Genomic DNA, 22,659 nt, shown 5'->3' with positions numbered 1-22,659 from the left:
TATGATGACCAAAAGTTGATAAGAATGTTTGAGTATCTTTTGAGCTTTGAGTCTCTGAGATGCAATTTTTGTTGTTAACATATGTAAACTTTTGCTTTTGTATATGAAAATAATAATAATAATTAAGAAAAAAAAAAAACATATCATGAATAAAGCAATTTTATAATTTGGACTAACCATTTGTGTAATCTATGCTGGTGTAGTGCGTGTGGTATTCAAAGGTTGGCCGTGCATTTCTGTTGAGTGATGAGGAAGACACACATGATCACTTGCCCATTCTCTCTTGATGCAACACAAAATAAATAAAATAAAATAAAATAAAGGAATTGGTCAATTCATATTAATTAACCTCACTCCATGGATCTCTTTCTCTCTTAATTAATTAAACAAAACAAAACAAAACAAAACAAACAACCTTAAACATCCTTAACCAACCAACTTCTATCTAATGTGCATGTGTTCTATTATTAGCTCTGTTTCTTTCTGCTCCTTGAGTTTCTTTCTCCTCCATCTCAAAAATGAATTTCCGTCTCTCTCCGCCTTCCAAAGCGGCTGTTGATCAACCTCGTTAACATCTCCTTCTCATTCTATGCGCAGCACGACGCACCTCACCTTAAGTGCAAGTGCGTGTGCATGTGCCCTTCATTATTATGGCAGCATCATTCTTCTTCGTAACAACAACAATATTGTTCGTTTCTATTCTCATCAACATTGCCTCTTGTATTTCAGACATAGATTCTCTCCTCAAATTGAAAAACTCTCTTCAAAACACCGACGTTGTATTATCTTCATGGAACACATCTGCCCCTCCATGTACAGGTGGTGATGCAAATTGGTCCGGCGTTCTCTGCTACAAAGGACATGTTTGGGGATTCAAACTCGAAAACATGAACCTTAAAGGCAACATTGACGTTGATTCCATCAAGGATTTGCCTTATATCAGAACCCTTAGCCTCATGAACAACCAATTCGATACCCCGTGGCCGGACCTCAACAAACTCTCTGGTCTCAAGACCCTCTACCTGTCGAATAATAAATTTTCCGGCGAGATTCCGGAAGACGCGTTTCATGGGATGCAGTGGTTGAAGAAAATTCATCTGTCTAACAACCAGTTCACTGGTCCTATTCCAACTTCCCTTTCTTCACTGCCGAGACTGATATCATTGAGGTTGGATGGAAACAGATTCAATGGTCCTATTCCTGAATTTCGCAAACCGTTGAAATCATTCAGTGCAGCGAATAATCAATTAGAGGGTGAAATACCTGCCTCCCTTAGCAACATTCCAGCTTCATCTTTTTCTGGTAAGACATATATATATACACACACACACACACACTCATCATGAATTCAAAGAATAATGTGGATTTCATTCATCAAAGAAAGAAGGAATTAGAATATACTTATTAATTAAATTAGTACAGGCTAGTTGTAAAACCTGTTTGGTTAAACAACTTAATTAAGCGTTTATAGCATAAACATTTATCATATATAAGTGCCTATGTATAAGTTTTTAATATAACAAAATATAAAATAAAGTCAAATTGTTTTCATAAAATTATCTGTTGTTTTCATAAGGTATCATAGTGAGCTTATGAAAATACACTAAAAACAACTTCCAAAAATGCCATAAGTTGTTTCCACATGATCTCTCAAACAGTATCACAAATACTTACTATGTCAATAAGTTCAAATAAGTCTATCCAAGCAGACTTATAGTAATCAATGAATTGATACGAAATGAGGGTCAGCGCAGGTAATGCAAAGCTGTGTGGAGCCCCTTTAGGAGCATGCTTTCCGGAAAAGAAATCATTATCGATAAGTGTGAGCCGTATTGTGGTTGTGGTTCTTGTTAGTCTTGCAATGTTTGTGATTGCAGCAGTAATAATACTTGTCCTTATTAGAAGAAGAAAAAAAAAAGCTGAACAAGAACAACAAGAATCAGGAGTAGTGATTGGTGTAGTTGCCAACACCAGCAGCAGGGATAGTACTGTTCAAAAGAAAGGATCATCGTCATCACCAAATGACGTTTCAGATGATCAAGGTTCAATAAGATCACGCGGAACCAGCAACGGTAGCAGAAGCATGAGGTTATCCTTTGTGAGGGAAGAAATATCAGAACAATTTGATTTGCAAGATCTATTGAGAGCCTCTGCCGAGATATTAGGAAGTGGTTGTTACAGTTCATCCTATAAGGCTGCTATGTTGACTGGCCCCACCGTTGTCGTCAAAAGATTCAAACAGATGAACAATGTTGACAGGCAAGAGTTTCGGGAACACATGCGAAGACTAGGAAGGTTGAATCATCCTAATCTCCTTCCTCTCCTGGCTTACTACTACAAAAGAGATGAGAAACTCTTCATTACCGACTTTGTTCGCAATGGCAGTTTGGCCATTCGCCTTCACGGTACATGTTTCCTGTTTTCATTTTCAATTCAACTGATAAACATTCAGAGAATATAGATTCAATACTTTCCTCATCTTTTCCTTTTACAATTTCTGGAAACAAATGTAGCATTTCCAAAAATGTATTGTATTTTTTCCTCACGTTTTAGTTTTACAGCTAATAAGGCTTATATAGCTAATAAGAAAAACTAACAAACTGGTGTAACTAACTGTTACGTCTAATACAGGATACCAAGCGATAGGACAAGAAAGCCTTGATTGGCCGACGAGGTTGAAGATTGTGAAAGGTGTAGCAAAAGGTATTGAATATCTGTACAAAGAGATGCCGAACCTGATTGCGCCTCACGGTCATCTTAAATCCTCAAATGTTCTTCTGAGTGAGTCTTTGGAGCCTCTACTAACTGACTATGGATTAGTACCTGTGATAAACCAGGAAATTGCTCCTGAAATAATGGTTATATACAAGTCACCTGAGTATTTGCAGCAAGGGAGGGTCACTAAGAAGACTGATGTGTGGAGTCTTGGGATACTCATTTTGGAAATTGTAACCGGAAAGTTTCCTGCTAATTTTATACAAGGGAGTGAGTTGAGTTTGGCGAATTGGGTGGAATCTATTGCGCCGGAAGCGTGGAGTAGTGAGGTGTTTGATAAAGATATGGCGTTAACTAGTAACAGTGAGGGAGAGATGGTCAAGCTTTTGAAGATTGCATTGGCTTGTTCTGATATGGATGTTGATAGGAGATTGGATTTGAAAGAAGCAGTTTCGAGAATTCAAGAGATACAAGAAGATACTATTAATGAGGATGATATGTATTCTTCTTCTTAATTATATATGCTGGTGAAGCTTATATGACATGATTGAAGTGAAGTGAGTCTTCAAAATTAAGATTTGTGGTCATGGGAAGGAAGAAATGAGTTTCATCATGAATATTGGTTGAATGAGGGTTGCCATAAGCATTACTTGGATTTATATTTCCCCTCAAAAAGACATGCAATGCCACGGCATGAATGAATGAATGATGGAAAGCAATGGTTCATATGCATGCATGATCTGTTACATTACTGGGTTTCGATGTCTTATTAATTATCGATCTCTTGGTTGAGTTTTTCCCAGTATAGTAATGAGGTGAGGTTATTGGAGAATGTATTTGAGGGGAACAAGAGCTTAATGCCAATCATGAGATGAGATGCACTTGAGGTTGGATCAAAAAACCTGTTTTTTGTTGCTTCTTTTGTTTATTTGCATTGCAATTTCAATCCCAAACTTTCTTAGTAAGATCATGGGATGGGACACTTCTAATTTGAAGGTATCTAGGTATGATACAGATACTACCTACTACCCTATTGAATTTTTGCAAAAGAGCATGAACATTTCCTAAGTTATGTGGAGGCAAATGCAATGATGATGATGATGATGATGCAAAAGAGCAGTGCTGTCATTCATCTCTATCTTTCTCTACAAGTATTATTTTCCTAGTTTTTCGACGAAGCAAATCTAATGATGATGGAGTGATGGATACTACAGTTAGACACTAGAGATAGGATTAGTTAGAAATTGTTTTCTGTTTTATTTGTTAGTTATTTTGTAGTTAGTTTTCTCTTCTTCCCTCTTCTATGTCTTAGTTGCCTTGTATATAAGGGGAATGTCCTCTGTATCAAGAATCAAGAATTCTAAACATTCGATCAATAAAATGTATATTCTGAATATATATCTCCTTTTCCTAGAATAAAAATAGAGGAATCTCTCAGTTGTTGTGTTGAAAGTAGCCCCTGTAAAAATCTTCGAAAGGCTTCTGTCTTAATGCATTTTTTTAGTTTCCTCATATTGGAAAGTTTTGGAGGTGAACTGAGGACCAAAGAATGAATTTCTTCAAGACACATGATATTTCTTCAAGTTTTTAATTTAGATATTAAAATAATTGCCAAATGATAAAAATGCAAGAGATGAACAAATAATGCCAACTTAGCATGACATAATCTAAACGTTTATGTAAAGACAGATAGACTAAAAGTGAGAGAATCTTAAATAAAGGTATACAACAATTTTTGTAAATACTAAAACTATATAGACAGATAATCAACTTGAGCGCAAGTGTTAATGGGTTTTTCAAGGACGAATCGTTCTAGGGAATCTGAGTTCGATTTCTGGTAGGAACAATTATTAGTCAGACTTTACATACGTCGCAGTCGAACTCTGGATTACTGGAACCTCCTTTCCTTAAGAATCGGAGGGTTAATACAAAAAAAAAAAAAGCCTATATTGACAAACAAATTATAGAATCGTGGTGACGGGCAATGTTACGAAATGTTCGCTGGGGTGGACAAATATGGATAGTATATTTCCATCATTGTTTAGCGGATAACTAATCTTCGTTAGATAGGGCACATAACGTAATTATTTTCATACGCAAGAGTCGGAAATCAAATTGATGACAACTTGGTCAAGGATTTCAACTTTCAAAACACCTACTATATTATGTCTAAATAAAATAAAATTTTATATATGCATATGTTGCAACTTTTAATAAATATTCATGATTGTGTTTTCATTTTTATCTCTTTGACATTTCAGGTGACAAACATGCATTAAACTACAACTGGAACAAGCCTAAAATGCATATGTTTTGTTCAAATTAAGGAGGTAGAAGAGAAGATACGCAATTGTACATACCTACCCCAAAAATAAAATAGAAAGGGTTTATTTGGTAACGTTCTAAGATTAATTATATTACCTTGCTGGATGATGTTGATATTTTCACTAAATTTGGATCCTAATTAACAGAAATAGAACTCTCCAACAAACAACACTCACAACTGACGCTGGAATTTCAACAAATTAACATACATACATACATACATAGTATATTACAAACCCTATAATAACATGTTTTTTCATCAACAAGTATGCATGCTAGTTAATTAATTACTTTCTTGTAAAAGAAGCTAGCATCGATCGATCAATTAATCATATCATCCATCATATAGAGAAAATCATGTCTCGTTTGAATGGAGATAAAAAGCTTGGTGCAGGACGTGTGGTGGCTGTGGCAATTGAGAATAATAAAACAAGCCAACAAGCTGGTAAATGGGCCATTGAAAATCTCCTTCCCAAAGATCAAAGCCTCTTTCTAATTCATGTTAAACAAACAACCAATGGAGATGTGAATGAACATGCCATGGATAGCGAATCCAAAGAACTTTTTGATTCATTTCGTGTCTTCTGCAATAGAAAAAATGTAAGGACATCATGTTTTTCATTTAATGGAGTAACAAGTTTTTATTAATTTGGTTATGATGATTTGCAATTGCAGATACGATGCCAAGAAATTTTGTTACAGGAAACAAATATATCAAAGGCATTAATAGATTGCATTTCAACTTATGCTATCGAGCTTCTTGTACTAGGGGCAGCATCAAGGTGTGGCCTTAGCAGATTTAGGACACCAGATGTTCCAACCACGGTTTCAAAAGCAGCACCAACATTTTGCAATGTATATATAATATCTAAAGGCAAAGTCTCAAGTGTCAGATCTGCAACAACTCCAACTCCAAAACCAGCAGTAATGATAGCACCACCAACACCATCAGCAGCAGCAATGATAGCACCACCAACACCATCAGCAGCAGCAATGATAGCACCACCAACACCATCACGTAGTCATCAATTTCAACAGCCACATGCAATGTCAACTCGAAGTCTCGAAAGATCAAACCCTCAATCCACACGTAACTACCCACCGCGACGTACGTATCCATCGTACTAATTAATAATTTTCATGTATGCTCACAATTCACAACACTTTTTTTTATTAATTGTCTATATGAATATATATTTATGCAGCTTCATCAGAGAGGAATACTACATATGCCATGAGACAAGAGTTGGATGATGAACAAGAAATGATGTATGTTGTTACAATATATATTCACTTCATTTAATCTAATACTAATGTCATATATACCATGATTCATTGATACTAATTAATGAAACTGATGATGATGATGATGATGATGTAATTATCAGATCACCGTTCAACAGGAGAGGACACAAAGCTTACGAGTCATCGATTCCTGATTCAGATATATCATTTGTGAGCGGTGGAAGACCAACTATTGATCGACTATTCCCTTCATTGTATAATTATAATACTGATAATCTAGACACTACTTCGAGTGGCTCTGATTTTGATGCAAGAAGCAGCTTTGCTTCATCCTTTTCTAGGGAAGGAGGAAGTGGAGGACAAAACTCAATTGACTTGTCGTCTTCATTCAGCTCCCAAAGCAGTTCTGGTTCCAATTCCTCATCAAGCTTATCTAACGCCTCCGATGAAGTCGAAGTAGAGATGAGGAGGCTCAAGCTTGAACTCAAACAGACAATGGAAATGTACAATTCAGCTTACAAGGAAGCACTCACAGCAAAGCAGAAGGCAATGGAACTTCAACGTTGGAAATCCGAAGAAGAAAAGAAGTTGGAAGAGGCAACAGAAGGTGAAGGAGCAACTATGGCTATGGTAGAGTTGGAGCAAGAAAAATGTAAAGCTGAACTCAAAGCAACTGAAGCATCTCAAAGAATTGCAACATTGGAAGCACAAAAACGAATGAATGTAGAGAGAAAAAGCAAAATGGAAGCAAGTCAGAGGAAGAAGGCAGAAGATTCTTATAGTCTAGCACATCACAGTAGTGCTAGATATAGAAGATACAGTATTGAGGAAATTGAAGAGGCAACAAAACGATTTTCAGATAGTCTCAAAATTGGTGAAGGAGGGTATGGTCCTGTTTATAGATGTGATCTTGATCATACACAGGTTGCTATCAAAGTGTTGAAATCAGATGCAGCTCAAGGAAGGGCACAATTTAACCAGGAAATTGAAGTTTTGAGTTGTATAAGACATCCAAACATGGTGCTTTTGTTAGGAGCATGTCCTGAATATGGTTGCATAGTGTATGAGTACATGGCTAATGGAAGTTTGGATGATTGTTTATTTAGGAGAGGTAAGGCACCACCTCTTCCTTGGCAGTTGAGATTTCAAATTGCTGCTGAGATAGCTACTGGACTCCTTTTCCTTCACCAGAATAAACCAGAACCGATTGTGCACCGTGACTTAAAACCTGGAAACATTTTGCTTGACCGGAACTATGTGAGCAAGATTGGTGATGTTGGTTTGGCAAGACTTGTTCCTCCTTCTGTTCAAGACACTGTCACACAGTATCACATGACGTCAACTGCTGGAACTTTTTGTTACATTGACCCTGAGTACCAACAAACCGGCATGCTTGGTATCAAATCTGATATTTACTCACTTGGAATAATGCTTTTACAAATTGTTACCGCCAAGCCTCCAATGGGTTTGACTCATCACGTTAGTAGATCTATTGACAAGGGAACTTTTCCTGATATGCTTGATCCTGCTGTTCAAGACTGGCCTATTGAACACGCCTTGCATTTCACCAAACTTTCCCTTCAGTGTGCTGAAATGAGGAGAAAAGACAGACCTGATCTTGGAAAAGTTGTTCTTCCTGAGCTCAACAAACTCAGAATATTCGCCGAAGAAAACATGCCTATGATGATGTTTAGAGGTCAATGACGGAGCCAGAAAATTTGCAAAGTGGGAGCACCATATATACAAATTTGTAGCACTAAATGTATATATTATTTCATTTTTGAGAGCATAAATATACATTAAAATTGTTCTGTGCAACTTGTCATATACTTGGCCTCAACCCAGAATTATTATTTTTTCAAATCAAATTCCAATTTCTTTTTGTTCATACATTTTAGAACTCATATCACATACAATGATACCAATTTTTTGAGGGAAAACAAAATTGAGGAAAATATTAATTCAGTACGCAAAACTAAAGAGTAAAATTAATTACCATCAACAACAACACTAGGTTGAACACTGCACACCCAAATCCTATCAATAAAAATTTCACTATAAACCCAAATTCAAGACAAGCAAGCAAGGTAAATAATAGATGTTAACTCTTATTACAATAATAAAACAAATAAAATATGTATAAGGTTGAAATCATAAAATTCAAATTTAAAATAACAGGGTTTACATCTTAGAAGATCAACAATGAAGAAAGAGAGAGAAGAATAAAAAATGGAGTGATTGATTTGCCTCTTACTTTTATTCAGATGATGAATGAAATAGGGAATAGTGAGGCGTGTTTGTTTTTTGTTGCAGTGAGAAAGAATGAGTGAATGGGTGTGGTTTGTAGTGGATGGAGTCAAAGTGAATAAAGCTTTTGACTAATAACATGTTTCTATTGAATTATATAATATCACATTAACAATATCAAATTAATATTGAATTTGACATATGTGTGTTTTGTTTAGGACATTATCCAATTCTTTGTCTAGCATCTCTGAATATGAAAGTCGTTCAAGCACATCACATCATTGGGGAGATTGTAATGGTCAGAGTATAGTTCTTTAAAGTTTTCCTTTTATTGGCTTGATAACATCACATGGATGCGTCAATTATGCATCTTTGAAGAAATTAAGTATCCAGCCAAAATTTGTAACCCTTAAATTGAATGTATTTCACAATTTCAAAATGATAATATACTTATACCAGAATCTCCGGTGATTGTGGTGGTGGACATCATTTTGGATTTTCGCCGGAGTTTTTGTCTGCTGTCAAGCAGATGATGCTACTGAGGTATGAAGAAGAGATAAGATAGGATCCTGTGTGACAATTTTACATGTTCTCCTTTCTAATTTTAACATATATTGGCCATTGATTATATCTGATGGTTGAAAAGAAATTCTTTTTACTCCCTCACTGCTAAGAGATGTCTTGCTTACCCATGCTAGAATCCGCCTATAATATCATCAAAGTGTAACGCAAGTGGTTGATGCAGAATTTGAGTAATGTTGTAAAGTTGAGCATATATATAAAGTTCAATTCCTAATCATAAATCATAAAAAGAGAAGGAAAAAAATTGAAAATAATATTATTTTGATTGAATAAAAGTATAGAACTATTCAATCCTATAAACGGGTGAATAATTGTTTATTTGAGGGAGGGGTGGGTGGAGGATATTCACAGTTATACTTACTGTGTTTAGACAAACCATAAATTAATCATAAGAGATCTTATCCCAAAAGAGAGAAACTAATTAGCCTGTGAAAAGGTGTGGGGTAGTTATAGTCCTATTTGCTTCCAACAGCTGCAGCCCAATTTACATAACTTTTCTCTTTTATTTGAAGGATGTATTCCGGCCAAAAGAAATTTTAAAGCCAATTTCAATAGCTTTCAATTGTATATTTTGGCCCGGGAATATGTTTCAACTGATGTCATTTGTGATTATGTGTATGTCGAGTCAGATTGGTCCAAAAGACAAAATACACGTAATGTATTGCGATTGATATTCTCAGTTAACTTCTAAAAGACTATGACAACCAGGGCAAGAGTATACTATATAAAAATAAACATCGAATACTTTCAATCCCAAACTGATATATAAGTATACATTGTACACATTGTTTTGGCATGCTCAGATCATACCACAAAATGCATGCCAAGCCATGCCATTCATTTCATTTCCAAAAAATAGTAAATTTCTCTATTTGCAAGATAAATTAAGATTAAGATGCAACCTTACACCCAAAAGCAACGCAAAAAAGGGGGCAACTTCCAAAAGGATATTTAGAGATCTGATCAGGTCCTTCTGTTTTAACTTGGGAACTGACGTTCTTCTTACTAAACTGCATCTTTATAGAGGGAACGAACTATGAGTTGCTTGCTTCTTCGCAGGACGGCTGGCAGGGTCAGAAACATGTGATTCCATGTATGGAGAAGGAAGCTCCAGTCTTCTCTCATTTGAATTAGTACTGTCTTCTGGACCTACCCAAGCTAGAGGACTCACTGCATCACACACATCACCAATTCATAGACAAATATTAGTGATTAATTTGTTAGGGAGATACGGAAAGCTTGTTAGCAGCAGAGACCAAACCATGGACCTCCTTCAGTGTCCTAACCTGTATCACTAAGCTACACCTTTGGGGGCAGGGCGCTAGATTAACATTTACTTTTTGATAATTATACACCAGATGAAAATTTCATGTCTTTCAGGTCATTAGCATATCAGTATAAAAATCATACATGACCAATCAAAATAATATACTACTTCATAAGGACCTGAAGATGAATTAAAAAATAACATAAAATAGGTGTACTGAAAAATATAAGTGGGAATGTGCAAGGGTGAAGAGATATATAACTAATAGACAAATTACACCTGACAAACCCTACAACTTTTATCATAAAAACTTTGATGCATCAAGTTTAAAACCATACATTTGAACCCTAATGATCCACTTATAATTTTATGTACCTTGCTCCGGTTCAGCAGATTTAGCATGAGAGCGCTTCCTCACATAGTTTTCTTGCAGTGGCTTAGGTATTTGAAATGAGAACCGCGAAAGATTTACACCATCTGTCAAGTACTCTGGATGATCCGCTAAGAACCTAAGAACACAAGCACAGGGAGTGAAATATAAGAAAGATGAAAGCCAATGTTCAATGATAATAATGACAATAGTTCAATTAAGACACTGTAACTTTCAAGGTCACATTGCAGAGATGGTAAAGCAGAAGCAGCACAACATACTTCTGGACCTCGACCATTGAGCGCAATCTCTTGCCTGATGGTGCTACATAGTATCTGAAATATTAAAAAAATCAGAACAGTCACAAAATGTTCACAATAATGAAAAGAGAACAGTGGTATTGTATCATTGTGTTGTTTCTATTCTAGTAACAGCTAAACAGAATGACCAATAATGGATACTTACATATCTGCAAATTTGCTGCTTCCTTCACCTCTGATTCGTAGCAGTCGCTGCCATCCATCTGGAGGCTGTGCAATGCTTGGCTTATCAATAGCCCAAATCCTACTGCCATCCTGAGAAATATCCTCCGGATCATCACAAGATACATCAGGTCGCCACTCACGAGCTTTTTCACAAACAAAAGGTTGTTGAAGGATATATTCACGTATTTCTTCATATTTTTCCTTTGTGGGAATCAACCTCCATTTAAAACACGAAGCACATTGAACAGTGAATGCACCAACTGCTGGCAAAACTCTAGGAACTGAACTTGGAGGTTTGCTTCGTGGACGCGGCAGAGGTTTACACTGAAGAGGATCAGGGGAAAGTTGAATTGTGTCGTCGCCATTTGTCCCAGGGTCATAAAGGACTAATTGCTTAGATGCATCGTCATTAGACAAGTTATTTTCATCATCTGAAGACGAAGAAACATATATGGGATCCAGAAGACTTCTATGTTGATTATTGGGGAAACTTGAACCAGTTAGATCTTTGACATGATTCTTCTTGGGTGTAAGTGAAAAATTACCACGATGCATTTGATTTTCCTAGAAGTCTAGCTCCTGATACATTCAAAAAACGGATAAGAGAAATAATAAAATAATAAACCTTAATATGGTTAAAAAACAGGCCTTATGAAATTTTAATCACACAAAAGCACATTCTTGGATAAATTCAACACTCGAAGATAATATTAATATCAAGAACATAATATAGAATGTTATGTATGATACCGGATTACATAGAATAATCTATATATTTACATTAAAATCCTTACAATTTAGATATATTTATATAGATAAACTACATTACAAAATTACTAAGACTGATAATAATAATAATAATAATAATCTCCATGCTAAGCTCTGGTTGCACTCTCTGATGCACCTGTCTATCTAAAAAAAATAAAAACGGGTGAAATTTACTACTACCTTACTACGTGCTAAGGGAGTTAATATGTTTTATAATCTGAGTGCTCATTACATAATTGAAATTGGGTTCCTATTACACAAGATTCTTAAATTTGTCTGATTAAATTTAAACTAATCATCATTTCACATGTATTAACAACAATATCAAATTAATAAAATAATGAAATAAAGGTATAACACATGGCTTTAACTTGTTCAAATTATTGGCTCTAACCTCACATGTTCTTTTTAACTGAAAGTGTTCAAATTGTAATCAATACTTGTATTTTATAATATTAATCTGTCTAAATACATTTAAAAAACAATTAGCAACTATTTGCTAAAATACTTTTTTCACGTCATTAATCTTGACCTATGATGCACGGGTACTCCTCAATTTGAGGGAAAGTACCGGTACCGGGTACATACATACATGTACCTTAAATTTGAGTGAATCCTATGCTTCATCCTTCAAATACCTATTCTCTTATGGAGTACTTATACTTAGGGTAATTTCTAGGTAATGCTTACACTATCAACCCTAGAATTTAGAGTATAGATTAAGCTGGAAATAGAATACGTGAATGATCTATGAATGCTAAATACACCCCTAAAATCGAGCACAAAGCATTGCATGAAATAGATCTGAAAGGGAAGCAGTTTTCCAGCTAAGAAACTTGATTTCTTCATTCCTAACACAAAACAGAACATGACTTGAACCCTAATTCCTAATTTATTTATATATTTTTCTTTCCATTGAACCCTAAATGGTAATTATCCTCCGTTAAAGTAAAATGAAAAGTGAAATAAGAAACTAACCGGTTTGGTAAGGAAGTTGATGAAGAATAAAAAGATAAAATCGGCGTGGGGTTTGAGAGATAGAGAAGGTAAAAGATGAGTTCTGCGAGCGATAAGGGAAGGAGCTTGGAATTGGATACATGCAATGCAATATGTTGAAGAATAAGAAGAATAAGAAGAAGATGGATGGATTTTTCTTCCTCTTCTCTGATCTGATCTCGTCGGGTGGTGTGAAGGAAAAGGAGAAGAGAGAGAGGAAAAGAAATTATGGTTTTTGGTTTTCCTCTTCAAATGGCAGCACACAGCAGCATTAGCTACCTCCTATCTTTATACATAGCACAATCACCAATTTGCCCTTTACCAAAATCCACCATTTCGATCGTCACATTCGTCTTTTGAATGTATCCAGCTTCAAATATATCTCGGTTTTGAAAATAAAAATAAAATTTTTTATTAAATTAATTTCTAAAAATCTCAATTTTGTCATAAACTAATTTCTAAAATACCAAAAAAAATTACCAGAGCCCGAGCAAGTGTCGAGGTTGCCCGGGCGGTGGATCAGCAGCTGTCCACAAATATCTCTTTTATTAGTTATGTTGGTCCTTGAATATGTTTTTAGGTAGTTAATTTAGTCCTCGGCTCGTGCGGCCTACTCCTTTACTAGGCCACTACAACAACAGAACTTGTATATTGATTGTGATCTAGCAATATTCATGATTCGTGTGAATCAGGATTCTTGCCGAAAAAATATACAATATGTGCTTTGATATGTATCAATTGGGACAGGGATTGTCTCCCGTGTAGTTTTCACGGGAGGGGATAATGTTTACATCCTGACCATTCAACTATTTTTGGTAGAATAGGGCAGCCTGCAACAAAAAATAATGTGTGGTCCAGATTTAACTGGAGACACATTACACGGGAGAGGACCTGCTCCCGTATCAATTGCACTTGATATCATTTCGAATCAAGATATGAGCCGCAAAGTCGCACAAATCAATTAATAGTGACAACATTAGATTAGGAAACTTATTTTGGCCCTTGCAAATTGGGTGGCAAATTTGGAAACAATCTAAAAAGTAGGTCAAACTCAAATAAGATTCCACATAAGCAAAAATAACCAAAATTTAAATACTATTTTAGAATGTATATTTAATCCTCTTAGTATAGTATGCATGTTTAATTTATCAAAAGAGAACATAAATCATTTATAATCTCATTATCAAATGTAGAAAGTGGTAAAGGAATTAGATTTACCAATTTTGATTTGATTCATGTAGGGGTGCTCGCGGTTCGGTTTGGATCGGTTTTGAGGTAAAAACTCATCCGATCCAAAAATAAATTCATTTGCGGTTTGGTTCGGTTTTAGATGACAAATAAAAAAAATCCGATCTAATCCGATCCAATATTATGCGGTTTAATTTGGATCGGTTTTTGGATATCCAAATTATAAATTGTAATTTTTTTTAATAAATATAAATATTATAAAAAACGCTACAAAATAATAGTTTGACATTTTTGACAAAATAAATATTAAGTTTGATGTAAAATATAACATATAATATATTGAAAATTAATATTTTGGAATGAAAATTACCAATTATATCCGAAACATATAAAAAGTAAAAAATAAAAGTAGATTAAATTAAACTATCATATAGTATTAACAAAATTTAAAATAAAAAAAAAAGGTTAATGCAATATATATATATATTTATACTAATAAAAAGATAAATAAATATTAAAATATATGTATGCGGTTTGGTTCGGTTTGGATCGGTTTTAAGAAATCAAACCGAAATCCGATCCGATCCAGCGGTTTTCACAAAAGAACATCCAAACACATTCAAAAAACTTCGGTTTTTTGCGATTTTTGGTTTTTTTGGATCGGTTTTCGGTTTTTATTTGGATTGGTTTGGATTTGAGCACCCCTAGATTCATGCCCAGCTCTCAGCATAAGTGAACCAAGTTACTAAATTAGAAATGTACATCATAAAAGTCGTAGCTCAATAGAGATATATTTATTTTATCAGTAATGCTATGTCGCGAACCACTTTTCACGAGAATATCGCGAATCCACATTTTTTTTATTAAATAAATAAATATTAAAAAGAAAAAAATCCCACCGTTTTATGGACAGAAAAAACAAAAACCACAGGAAGACCACCGTCATCATGTACATGACCTTAGAAAACTAGAAGCACAAATAACCATAGTGAGACCAACAATGCTGACTATAAAACTCCACCGTTAAACAAGATAATAGAGCAGCTCCGATCACTATCACACCTAACTATGTATACTTCCGACGAGCATCCGCCCTAGAAGAGGTGAATCAATCTCCTCTAGAAATTGCTACCCAGAAATCACTTTATTGCTCCAATCCAAAAGCATGAAACGCTGCTATGGAGACACAATCAGATTGTCCAATCCAAAAGAAAATAAAAAAGCCCCAATTTCAAGTTTTAATGGTAGATAAGGTTTATAAGCATTAATATTCTAATTGAGAAGCTTGATAGTACATGGGAGGTGAGTTGATTTTTCCGATGGCTGCAGCTGCTATGAAACCATCATAGGTGAGGTAGAGGAAGAAGCTGATAATTGCCGGAGAGACCAGAACGTAGTATTTATTTTTTTGAAAAAATAAAACAATTAAGCAAGAGAAACCAATTGCAATATGACATGTAAGGGACACATCATTCGTGATATATTTGTGAGCTTGGTCTTCGCTGTATTCAGCATTTTCATTATTTTATTATCAACTCAAATTATATTTTTTGTCTCGTCATATTGTGTGAACTTTCTAGCTCTGCTCCTATTGTTAAATTTATTAATTTTTTTTTTGTAATTTCAATTTATTTTTTTTGGTTTATAATTTCAAATATCTTTCTTACTGCTAATCTTTGAATAGGCTAGAAATCCTAATCCAAAATTCAGTCCAAACTGTGTTTACATATGGGTGGGAGCTACAATAGCTCATCTTTATGGATGCACCCAAACCATGCACCATTTACAAATGATACGACCCTTAAATAATTGTGCAGTTTACCAAAGGAGTGGTGACCATTCAAATGCACTCTCAATCAATGCATTTAGCTATTCCTTGAACGAGTGGTGACCTTTCATATTTCCAACTTCTACTTTCACCAATAATAACTCAGATTCTACTTTGCTTCGAGACCATCAACTTCTACAATATCGTAGTTAAAACAATGCCTTTCGTTTTGTTTAGTAATCTCTTCGTTGAATCCAAACAACGCTGAGGCACAGAATCAATCCTGGCAAGAGTTCTGGAGTACACTCTAGTAGTATCTCCTTATGAACCTTTGACCCAGTCTGGCAAGAGTTCTGGAGTACACTCTAGTATCTCCTTGTGAACCTTTGACCCAGTCTGTCTCTTAGCAAACCAAAGTTCCTGAATTTATTGTAGGGCCCTCTAATGGCTGATTTGTAGTACTATTATGTTACTATCCGTGGGGCTGCTTTATTCAAGCTGCTGAGCTTTTTTGTTTCAAACAGTTAAGGCATAAAAATATTATAACTAAAATCTAGAGTCGAAATAAACATTTCATATAATAATAAAACCTAGTGTCAAAAACAAAATGGAGAATACTCGGCATAAATATGCATGTCAACTAATTGTAACAATAGCTGTCTAGAAAACAATACTTGTGCACCCAAATTGCCTAAACCCCCATATAAAGTAATTTTGCATGGCTTAAGACAGAAAAACAAATTTTCTGTCAATTAGGTTTAAATTTACAAAGTTGAACATCAAGTAAATCTCCTACACTCCATTACTTACCGTCAGTGACAACCCGCTAGTTTCCATCAACTTGTCTATTATCTTTTGTAATGCTGGAGCGCTGACAACACAATCTTTATCCGTAAAGCAAGACCTACCTTCTTCAGCTGCCTTACAAAGCTGTGGATCTAAAGGAACCTTACCAAGAAAGGGTACATCCATCTCATTGCACATTTTAATCGCTCCACCACCACTACTATCAAATACTTCACTGCAGGCAATTAAATTCAGCATTTCAGGCGCTTTTTCTCTCATATATTCCGATATCCACTCTGTAACATCTTTCATCTCACCATCATCCGTAATCTTCATAAACTTTAAATTTGAGATGGGCTGGGACAGACCACTCATATTCTCTACAACCCCAAGAACTTTCACTCCAACTTTCTTGCAAAAATTCACTTCTTTTTTCACATCAATAAGAGAGACTTGTTGAGGAGTAGTAACTATGATAGCACCATCTACATTAGCGGCATCTAGGCATTGAACAATTGAAATGTGTTCATCTGACGTTCCAGGTGGAGCATCAACAATCAGAAAATCAAGTTCACCCCAATAAACGTCTTTTAAAAACTGCTTGATAAGCCCATTTTTGCGAGGACCTCTCCATATAACAGCTTCATCTGGATTAGGAAGCATGAACCCAATTGACATGACCCCAAGATTAGATTCCACATAGACAGGAGACCACCCAAGGTTGCTCTGGTGTATCTCTTGACCTTCTAGGCCAAGCATCTTTGGGATGCTTGGACCACAAATATCAATGTCAAGAAGACCAACTTGAAAATCCCTTGCAGCTAAAGCAAATGCCAGCTGGGCAGAAAATGTGCTCTTGCCAACACCTCCCTTTCCGGACAAGACCAATATCTTATGTTTCACAGTAGCCATTCTTTCTGCAATGGCAACCATATCTGCAAAAACAAATGAAAAATACAATGTGACCAAAATTCTAAAACATGAAGGAAATTCAATTGCTCAACATCAAGGTAAAAATATATCAAGAAAGCAGGTATTTCCACTTTGAAATAATGGAAAACTAAAAGGATTCAGTAAGAATATTTCTAGGTTCTGAAGTATTGAGGTTCAGAGGAAAAACATGCACATCAAATATCTTAATCATCTTTCAAACTCTTAATAGGAGAGAATGCATTAAATAAATCATGTCTGGCTAATTCTACAAGCCTGGTGTCGGTGGAAGCGTGATGAGAGACCACTAAAATGTGAGATGTAATTCAGTTCATAGTTGTTAGTGACTCGTTGATTGCATAGCATAGATAAAAAACCACTGTGTCCCTCCTTATTCTTTATTCAGTTTGTACAGACAAATGCATGAACACAAAAACATGATGGCAACTTGACAAATTGAATAAATCATCAACAGTACAGAAAACAATACCCAGCCAGTATCGGAAACATAAATAAATAAGATAAAGGTGGAGAGTAGGTACCAGGGTCAGGTCCTTTAGGAGCAGTGGCACAAATTTGCTGATTTGGGCATCCTTCACATGCATCAGATTTTCCAGCAGAATCAGACTCTGGACCTGGGCAATCTGTAAATACAACAAACACAAAAATCATATTATTCATTGGAATTATTATTATTATTATTATTATACAGTAGCAAAGCAAAATTCCAACACATACGTTCGTTGGCATCCTGAGGTATATCTCCGTTTTCCATGGAATCTCTTATTTTCTGTTCAAGAAAAAGGAAAAACAATAATCAATTATTTATTTTAGGGTTGGTTTAGTAGTAGCAATTAACCAATTAGCATAAAAATATAGTTCAAATTCATATAATAGAACGGAAAATCATCTAGTAGTAGCAGGGACGGATCCAGACATGAAAATCTGGTGTGGCTAAAATCTTAAAGAAAATGTAATAAAATAAAAATAAAAATAAAGAAACAATGAGCATAAAAAAGATAATGTATTAATTAAGGCATAAGGTTCTTGATACACCAGTTCAAACTAATAGCAGAGAGAAAGACACCTTTAAACTATAGAGGCCACTAAAACAAGCAGCCAATTAAAACACAAATTCCAAAGGAAACCAAAATACAGAACTGAACCCCTATATCATAATATTGAAGTACAATGGGTAATATAACATCATCTCATTCCATTTCCAGCACAATCAACATAGAACCAGCAAGCTCCAACGACCACGCCAATCAAGCAAACCATCCACACTCTTTACTAAATTCATAAGGATAGAATAACTACATATTTATTGTGTTTAATTTTAAAAAATAACAAATTGGAGCAGCAAAATGATGAGTATAAACACAAGGCATGTTTTGAGGGAGTATTGTTACAGGATATGTACATCAAAAACACAAAAAGCAAAAAAAAACACAAGAACCAGGCCATACACCAGAAACATAAAACAAAAACAACAGCATCAGAGACAGAAACTGAAGCGCACAACACAGACCAAGGATCATACTAAGTTGAATCATAAGTTCATAACATAAATATGAATCCAGAAAAAATAAGGGTGAAATGAAGGTTTTTAATTTTAGGGTTTGGAAATTGGAAGCAAATTAGCAAAACGTACCTTTTGTTGACTGTTGTTATGGAGGACGACGATGGTGGCTATGGGGTCAGGGAAGGTGGACGTGGACGGCGCCGGCGATTATGGAGGACGAAGATGTGAAGATGAGTGGCGGTGAAGAGGAAGAGAAATACGCGTCCTGTTCTTCTATTATGAACTGGTGTGGTGTGTCCGTCCCTGAGTAGTAGTAAAGCAAAGTAATTAACGAACCTAAGAACTGCGAAGGGGCAGCGCGGCGATAGAAAGAAGCAGTCGCACGCACGGCGCTAGAGAGAATAATTAGGTATTAAGAAATTAAAATCTTCTTTTATTATACTCCCTCCTTCCCATTTTATATAACAACTTCTTCTTTTACTAAATGCAATATGGCTTGTTTTTACTAATTAATAGAGAATATAAATGTAAATTGTATGATTTATTTCAATGTATATTTTTTAAATATCAAATTTTTATAATTTTTACTAATAGAGAATTAAAGACATTCATAATCAAAATTATGTATTGGTATACATGCAATGTAGTGGTCAAAGAGTTCTTATATTTTAGTCCCAAAATTTTTATTTATATTATTTTACTATTTTTTTGAATGGCTATTTTATTTTAATAGGTTAAGTTAGAAATAGATTTAACTACACATTTGTTCTTTTACGTTTATTTTAGGATTTAATTTGGTCTTTATGTTTCTACATATGTGTGGACATACACTTGGCTAATAATATTTTGGTTTAATCGTACATTTGGTCTTGTACGTTTATTTTAGGTTTTAATTTGGTTCATTATATTTCTACATATGTTTGTCCACATATGCAATCTGTGAGTCACGTGGAGAGTTCAAACGATGTTAGTGGAAAAACTGGCGAAAATGACTACCTAATGTTAAAGGTAGAAACGTAAGAGACTAAAATGATACCTTTTTAAATATAAGATATTAAATTGAAACATGAAATGACAAAACTTGTAATTAAGCCTTATAAATATTATACAATTTGGTCTTTAAATTTTTTTAGTTTTATTTTGATCCCTTTAGTATAAATGTTTGATATTTTGTTTGGTTAAGTTAGTACGTAAAATAACCAACTTACTTCTAAAATATTATGCATAGTTTTAGTAGTCAGTTTACCTAATAAACATTGTTTGTTCTTAAGTTACCTGAGCTATTTTACTACAAATCTCTTATTTTGCGTTTTTGTAGGTCCAAAATCATGAATAAGTGAAATGTGCAATTTCTAGACCCAATTTGATGATAATCAAAACATGACATCACAGGAGCATTAAGGGACGCCTCCTTTATGAAGAGATAGCCTAAAAGAGAGCCTAATGACCTTAATTTCGTGCATTATGACATTTGGAACTGTTACACTTTGCATTAAGGAAGGAAAAAACCAAAAATCAAATGTCTGAATCCCACCGTTGCAGAGCCCACACAGTCATAACAGACACCAAAAGTTGAAGATCTTCGCCCTGAAGCCCCCGTCACAGCCGTGGCAAAGCCCACACGACCGTGACAGAGAGATATGCAGAGAAAGTTAGTTACAACTCTTTGTTTTCCTTCCCTTTATGATCATAATGCTCCATTAACCCTGGCTTACCTCATGGCCTACGTTTTTGGTTAGATTTTTGGCCTCAATTACAATCATTGCCATCTGCAGCCGCACTTCATCAAAATCATAGAGTATTTGCTGAAGGATCGAGAGGTGAAACCGGTACTTGGTTTCTCTGCAGATAGTGACCAACACTTCCACCCATAACCAGTTAGAAGTACCATTTAGCACACTAGGGCACTCCAGTGTGGTGACAAAGAATGGATGTTCATAAGTATGGAAGTGTTGGGATGTCTTGGTGTTTGTCTACGACAGACTAGTGCAATTAACGACCGCATCGATAAAGGAAAGTTTGTTTTAATTTCACAACGCTAAGATATCTTTTTACTAGCTTTTAAAAATACAGGTTTTCACGCAATATATGATTTCATATGGAAGGAATTGGGAAATTACGTTTGAAATGTGACCCATGACCACTACAAAAAATTTTATCTCTTGCGACTGATATGTAGTGGCTGTTATTTGGAACCGTCGCCGCTATCATATTTTCAAGATACTTTGTGGCCGTTCAATCAACCGTCGTGACGTTTTCTACTTTCCGCGCGGCTTCACACACTCACGTTCGCTCTATTTTTCTCTTCAGAATTTGATTTTTTTTCTCAAACCCTTCCTTCTTCACATATTCGTTCAAAGTTGATTCCTTCAATCCCTTCGTTCTTCACATATTTTTTCTCAAACCTTCGTTCTTCACAGATTTGTTCAATCCATCAGAGATTAAGGCCTTAAATAACATAAGAAACATAATCAATTGCTTGTTTGATCAATAAACTCTCAAAAGCAATCAATCATAATCACTACTATTTCTATAAAAATTGATATAAGTTTTCTTGAATTGATATTGTACCCTATTACTTATTAGTCCCTATGAATTCGATAGTTTTTTTTTATTATGACAATATACTCCTGCACTTGTGAGTGTATCTGCAACGGACGAATATTTTGTTGATCTAAAATGCCAAAACGTGAAGCTTCTTTTTATTTCTTCTTTTGTGTTTTTATTTTACTTATTATTTTAACTTGTTACTTAAAAAATTGAAAAGGATACTAATTAAGTAATGAATTTAGATATTATTTTTCATTCAAACATCTGCCATAGTTAGTCAATTTGTTCTAGCAGTTTCACTGACCCACCACAGTTAACAATATTAGAACCGCCATATTTATTTGATTGATCATGTCGGTTCAAATAATCGTCACAGTTAACTTTTTTTAGTGGCGGTTTCGTGTCAACCGTGAACCGCCGCAGTAATCTTAGTACCATTAGACAATTATTTAAGCTGCCATTGTCATCTTGTTTTTATTATGTCATTTGTTCAGAGATATATTGTCATGTTATATTTATTACGTGCGTAAAAAGAGTTTAATTGTTGTGCACCGTCGGTGTAAATTATTTTTACATATACATCCAATGACGTGTTGCCACGTCATTTAATGAATGTGACACATCATGTGTTTTTAATGACCATACATGATGTGTCGGTTTTTTATTGGACGCATGTGCAAAATTACTTTACACCGACGGTGCATATTGGATTGTCACAATTCTTCTATATTTTGAACGAATCTTTCTTATTTTATGTTTAATAATATACAAGTTTTGGTATTATGTTTCTATTTTATACACAATTATACATCCCATACCAAAAAATAAAATGAAAGGGTTAAGGTTCAATGATTAATTACATCGTTGTGTTGTTGCATGTAGAGATAAACTTTACTAAATTTAGATCCTAAC

At 34.9% G+C, this 22,659-nt stretch overlaps 3 protein-coding genes and 1 pseudogene across 5 annotated transcripts; 2 read left to right on the top strand and 2 right to left on the bottom strand.

Moving 5' to 3' along the window:
- Positions 1-416: 416 nt before the first annotated feature.
- LOC123906707 (pollen receptor-like kinase 1) lies at positions 417-4,225 on the top strand. The gene is made up of 3 exons (XM_045956677.1): positions 417-1,302; positions 1,755-2,405; positions 2,632-4,225. The coding sequence occupies exons 1-3, from the start codon at positions 651-653 to the stop codon at positions 3,228-3,230; spliced, it is 1,902 nt and encodes a 633-aa protein (XP_045812633.1). The 5' UTR covers positions 417-650; the 3' UTR covers positions 3,231-4,225.
- A 1,120-nt stretch (positions 4,226-5,345) lies between these two features.
- On the top strand, positions 5,346-8,230 carry LOC123906706 (annotated as a pseudogene).
- A 1,609-nt stretch (positions 8,231-9,839) lies between these two features.
- Positions 9,840-13,355, bottom strand: LOC123906710 (methyl-CpG-binding domain-containing protein 2-like). The gene is made up of 5 exons (XM_045956681.1): positions 12,983-13,355; positions 11,217-11,815; positions 11,033-11,086; positions 10,757-10,890; positions 9,840-10,284 (listed from the first exon to the last, which is right to left on the bottom strand). The coding sequence occupies exons 2-5, from the start codon at positions 11,789-11,791 to the stop codon at positions 10,133-10,135; spliced, it is 915 nt and encodes a 304-aa protein (XP_045812637.1). The 5' UTR covers positions 11,792-11,815; positions 12,983-13,355; the 3' UTR covers positions 9,840-10,132.
- Positions 13,356-16,510: 3,155 nt separating this feature from the next.
- On the bottom strand, positions 16,511-19,679 carry LOC123906708 (cytosolic Fe-S cluster assembly factor NBP35-like). 3 transcript variants are annotated; one of them, XM_045956680.1, is made up of 4 exons: positions 19,327-19,679; positions 18,411-18,462; positions 18,215-18,316; positions 16,511-17,677 (listed from the first exon to the last, which is right to left on the bottom strand). In XM_045956680.1, exons 2-4 carry the CDS (start codon positions 18,445-18,447, stop codon positions 16,749-16,751), a joined length of 1,068 nt encoding a protein of 355 aa, XP_045812636.1. In that variant the 5' UTR covers positions 18,448-18,462; positions 19,327-19,679; the 3' UTR covers positions 16,511-16,748. The 3 variants fall into 3 exon arrangements, with proteins under 3 accessions (XP_045812636.1, XP_045812634.1, XP_045812635.1); XM_045956678.1 differs by having other exon boundaries at positions 19,534-19,575; XM_045956679.1 differs by having other exon boundaries at positions 18,215-18,462; positions 19,327-19,623.
- Between the last annotated feature and the right edge of the window lie 2,980 nt (positions 19,680-22,659).

Source organism: Trifolium pratense, linkage group LG2 (assembly GCF_020283565.1).
Source record: "Trifolium pratense cultivar HEN17-A07 linkage group LG2, ARS_RC_1.1, whole genome shotgun sequence".
Taxonomy (NCBI): Eukaryota; Viridiplantae; Streptophyta; class Magnoliopsida; order Fabales; family Fabaceae; genus Trifolium; species Trifolium pratense.
This window is presented reverse-complemented; position numbering and strand designations above follow the sequence as displayed.

What these genes read in the sequence shown, in the direction of transcription:
- LOC123906708 (XM_045956679.1), bottom strand. Translation starts at nt 18,422, where the DNA reads ATGCCAACGAACGTATGTGTTGGAATTTTGCTTTGCTACTGTATAATA. An exon ending in TCCTAAAGGACCTGACCCTG is followed by an intron (nt 17,678 to 18,214) that starts GTACCTACTCTC and finishes TTGTTTTTGCAG; the next exon opens with ATATGGTTGCCATTGCAGAA.
- LOC123906707 (XM_045956677.1), top strand. Translation starts at nt 651, where the DNA reads ATGGCAGCATCATTCTTCTTCGTAACAACAACAATATTGTTCGTTTCT. An exon ending in TCCAGCTTCATCTTTTTCTG is followed by an intron (nt 1,303 to 1,754) that starts GTAAGACATATA and finishes GGGTCAGCGCAG; the next exon opens with GTAATGCAAAGCTGTGTGGA. An exon ending in TTTGGCCATTCGCCTTCACG is followed by an intron (nt 2,406 to 2,631) that starts GTACATGTTTCC and finishes CGTCTAATACAG; the next exon opens with GATACCAAGCGATAGGACAA.
- LOC123906710 (XM_045956681.1), bottom strand. Translation starts at nt 11,791, where the DNA reads ATGCATCGTGGTAATTTTTCACTTACACCCAAGAAGAATCATGTCAAA. An exon ending in TCAATGGTCGAGGTCCAGAA is followed by an intron (nt 10,891 to 11,032) that starts GTATGTTGTGCT and finishes TTGTGTTCTTAG; the next exon opens with GTTCTTAGCGGATCATCCAG. An exon ending in ATCTGCTGAACCGGAGCAAG is followed by an intron (nt 10,285 to 10,756) that starts GTACATAAAATT and finishes TGTGTGATGCAG; the next exon opens with TGAGTCCTCTAGCTTGGGTA.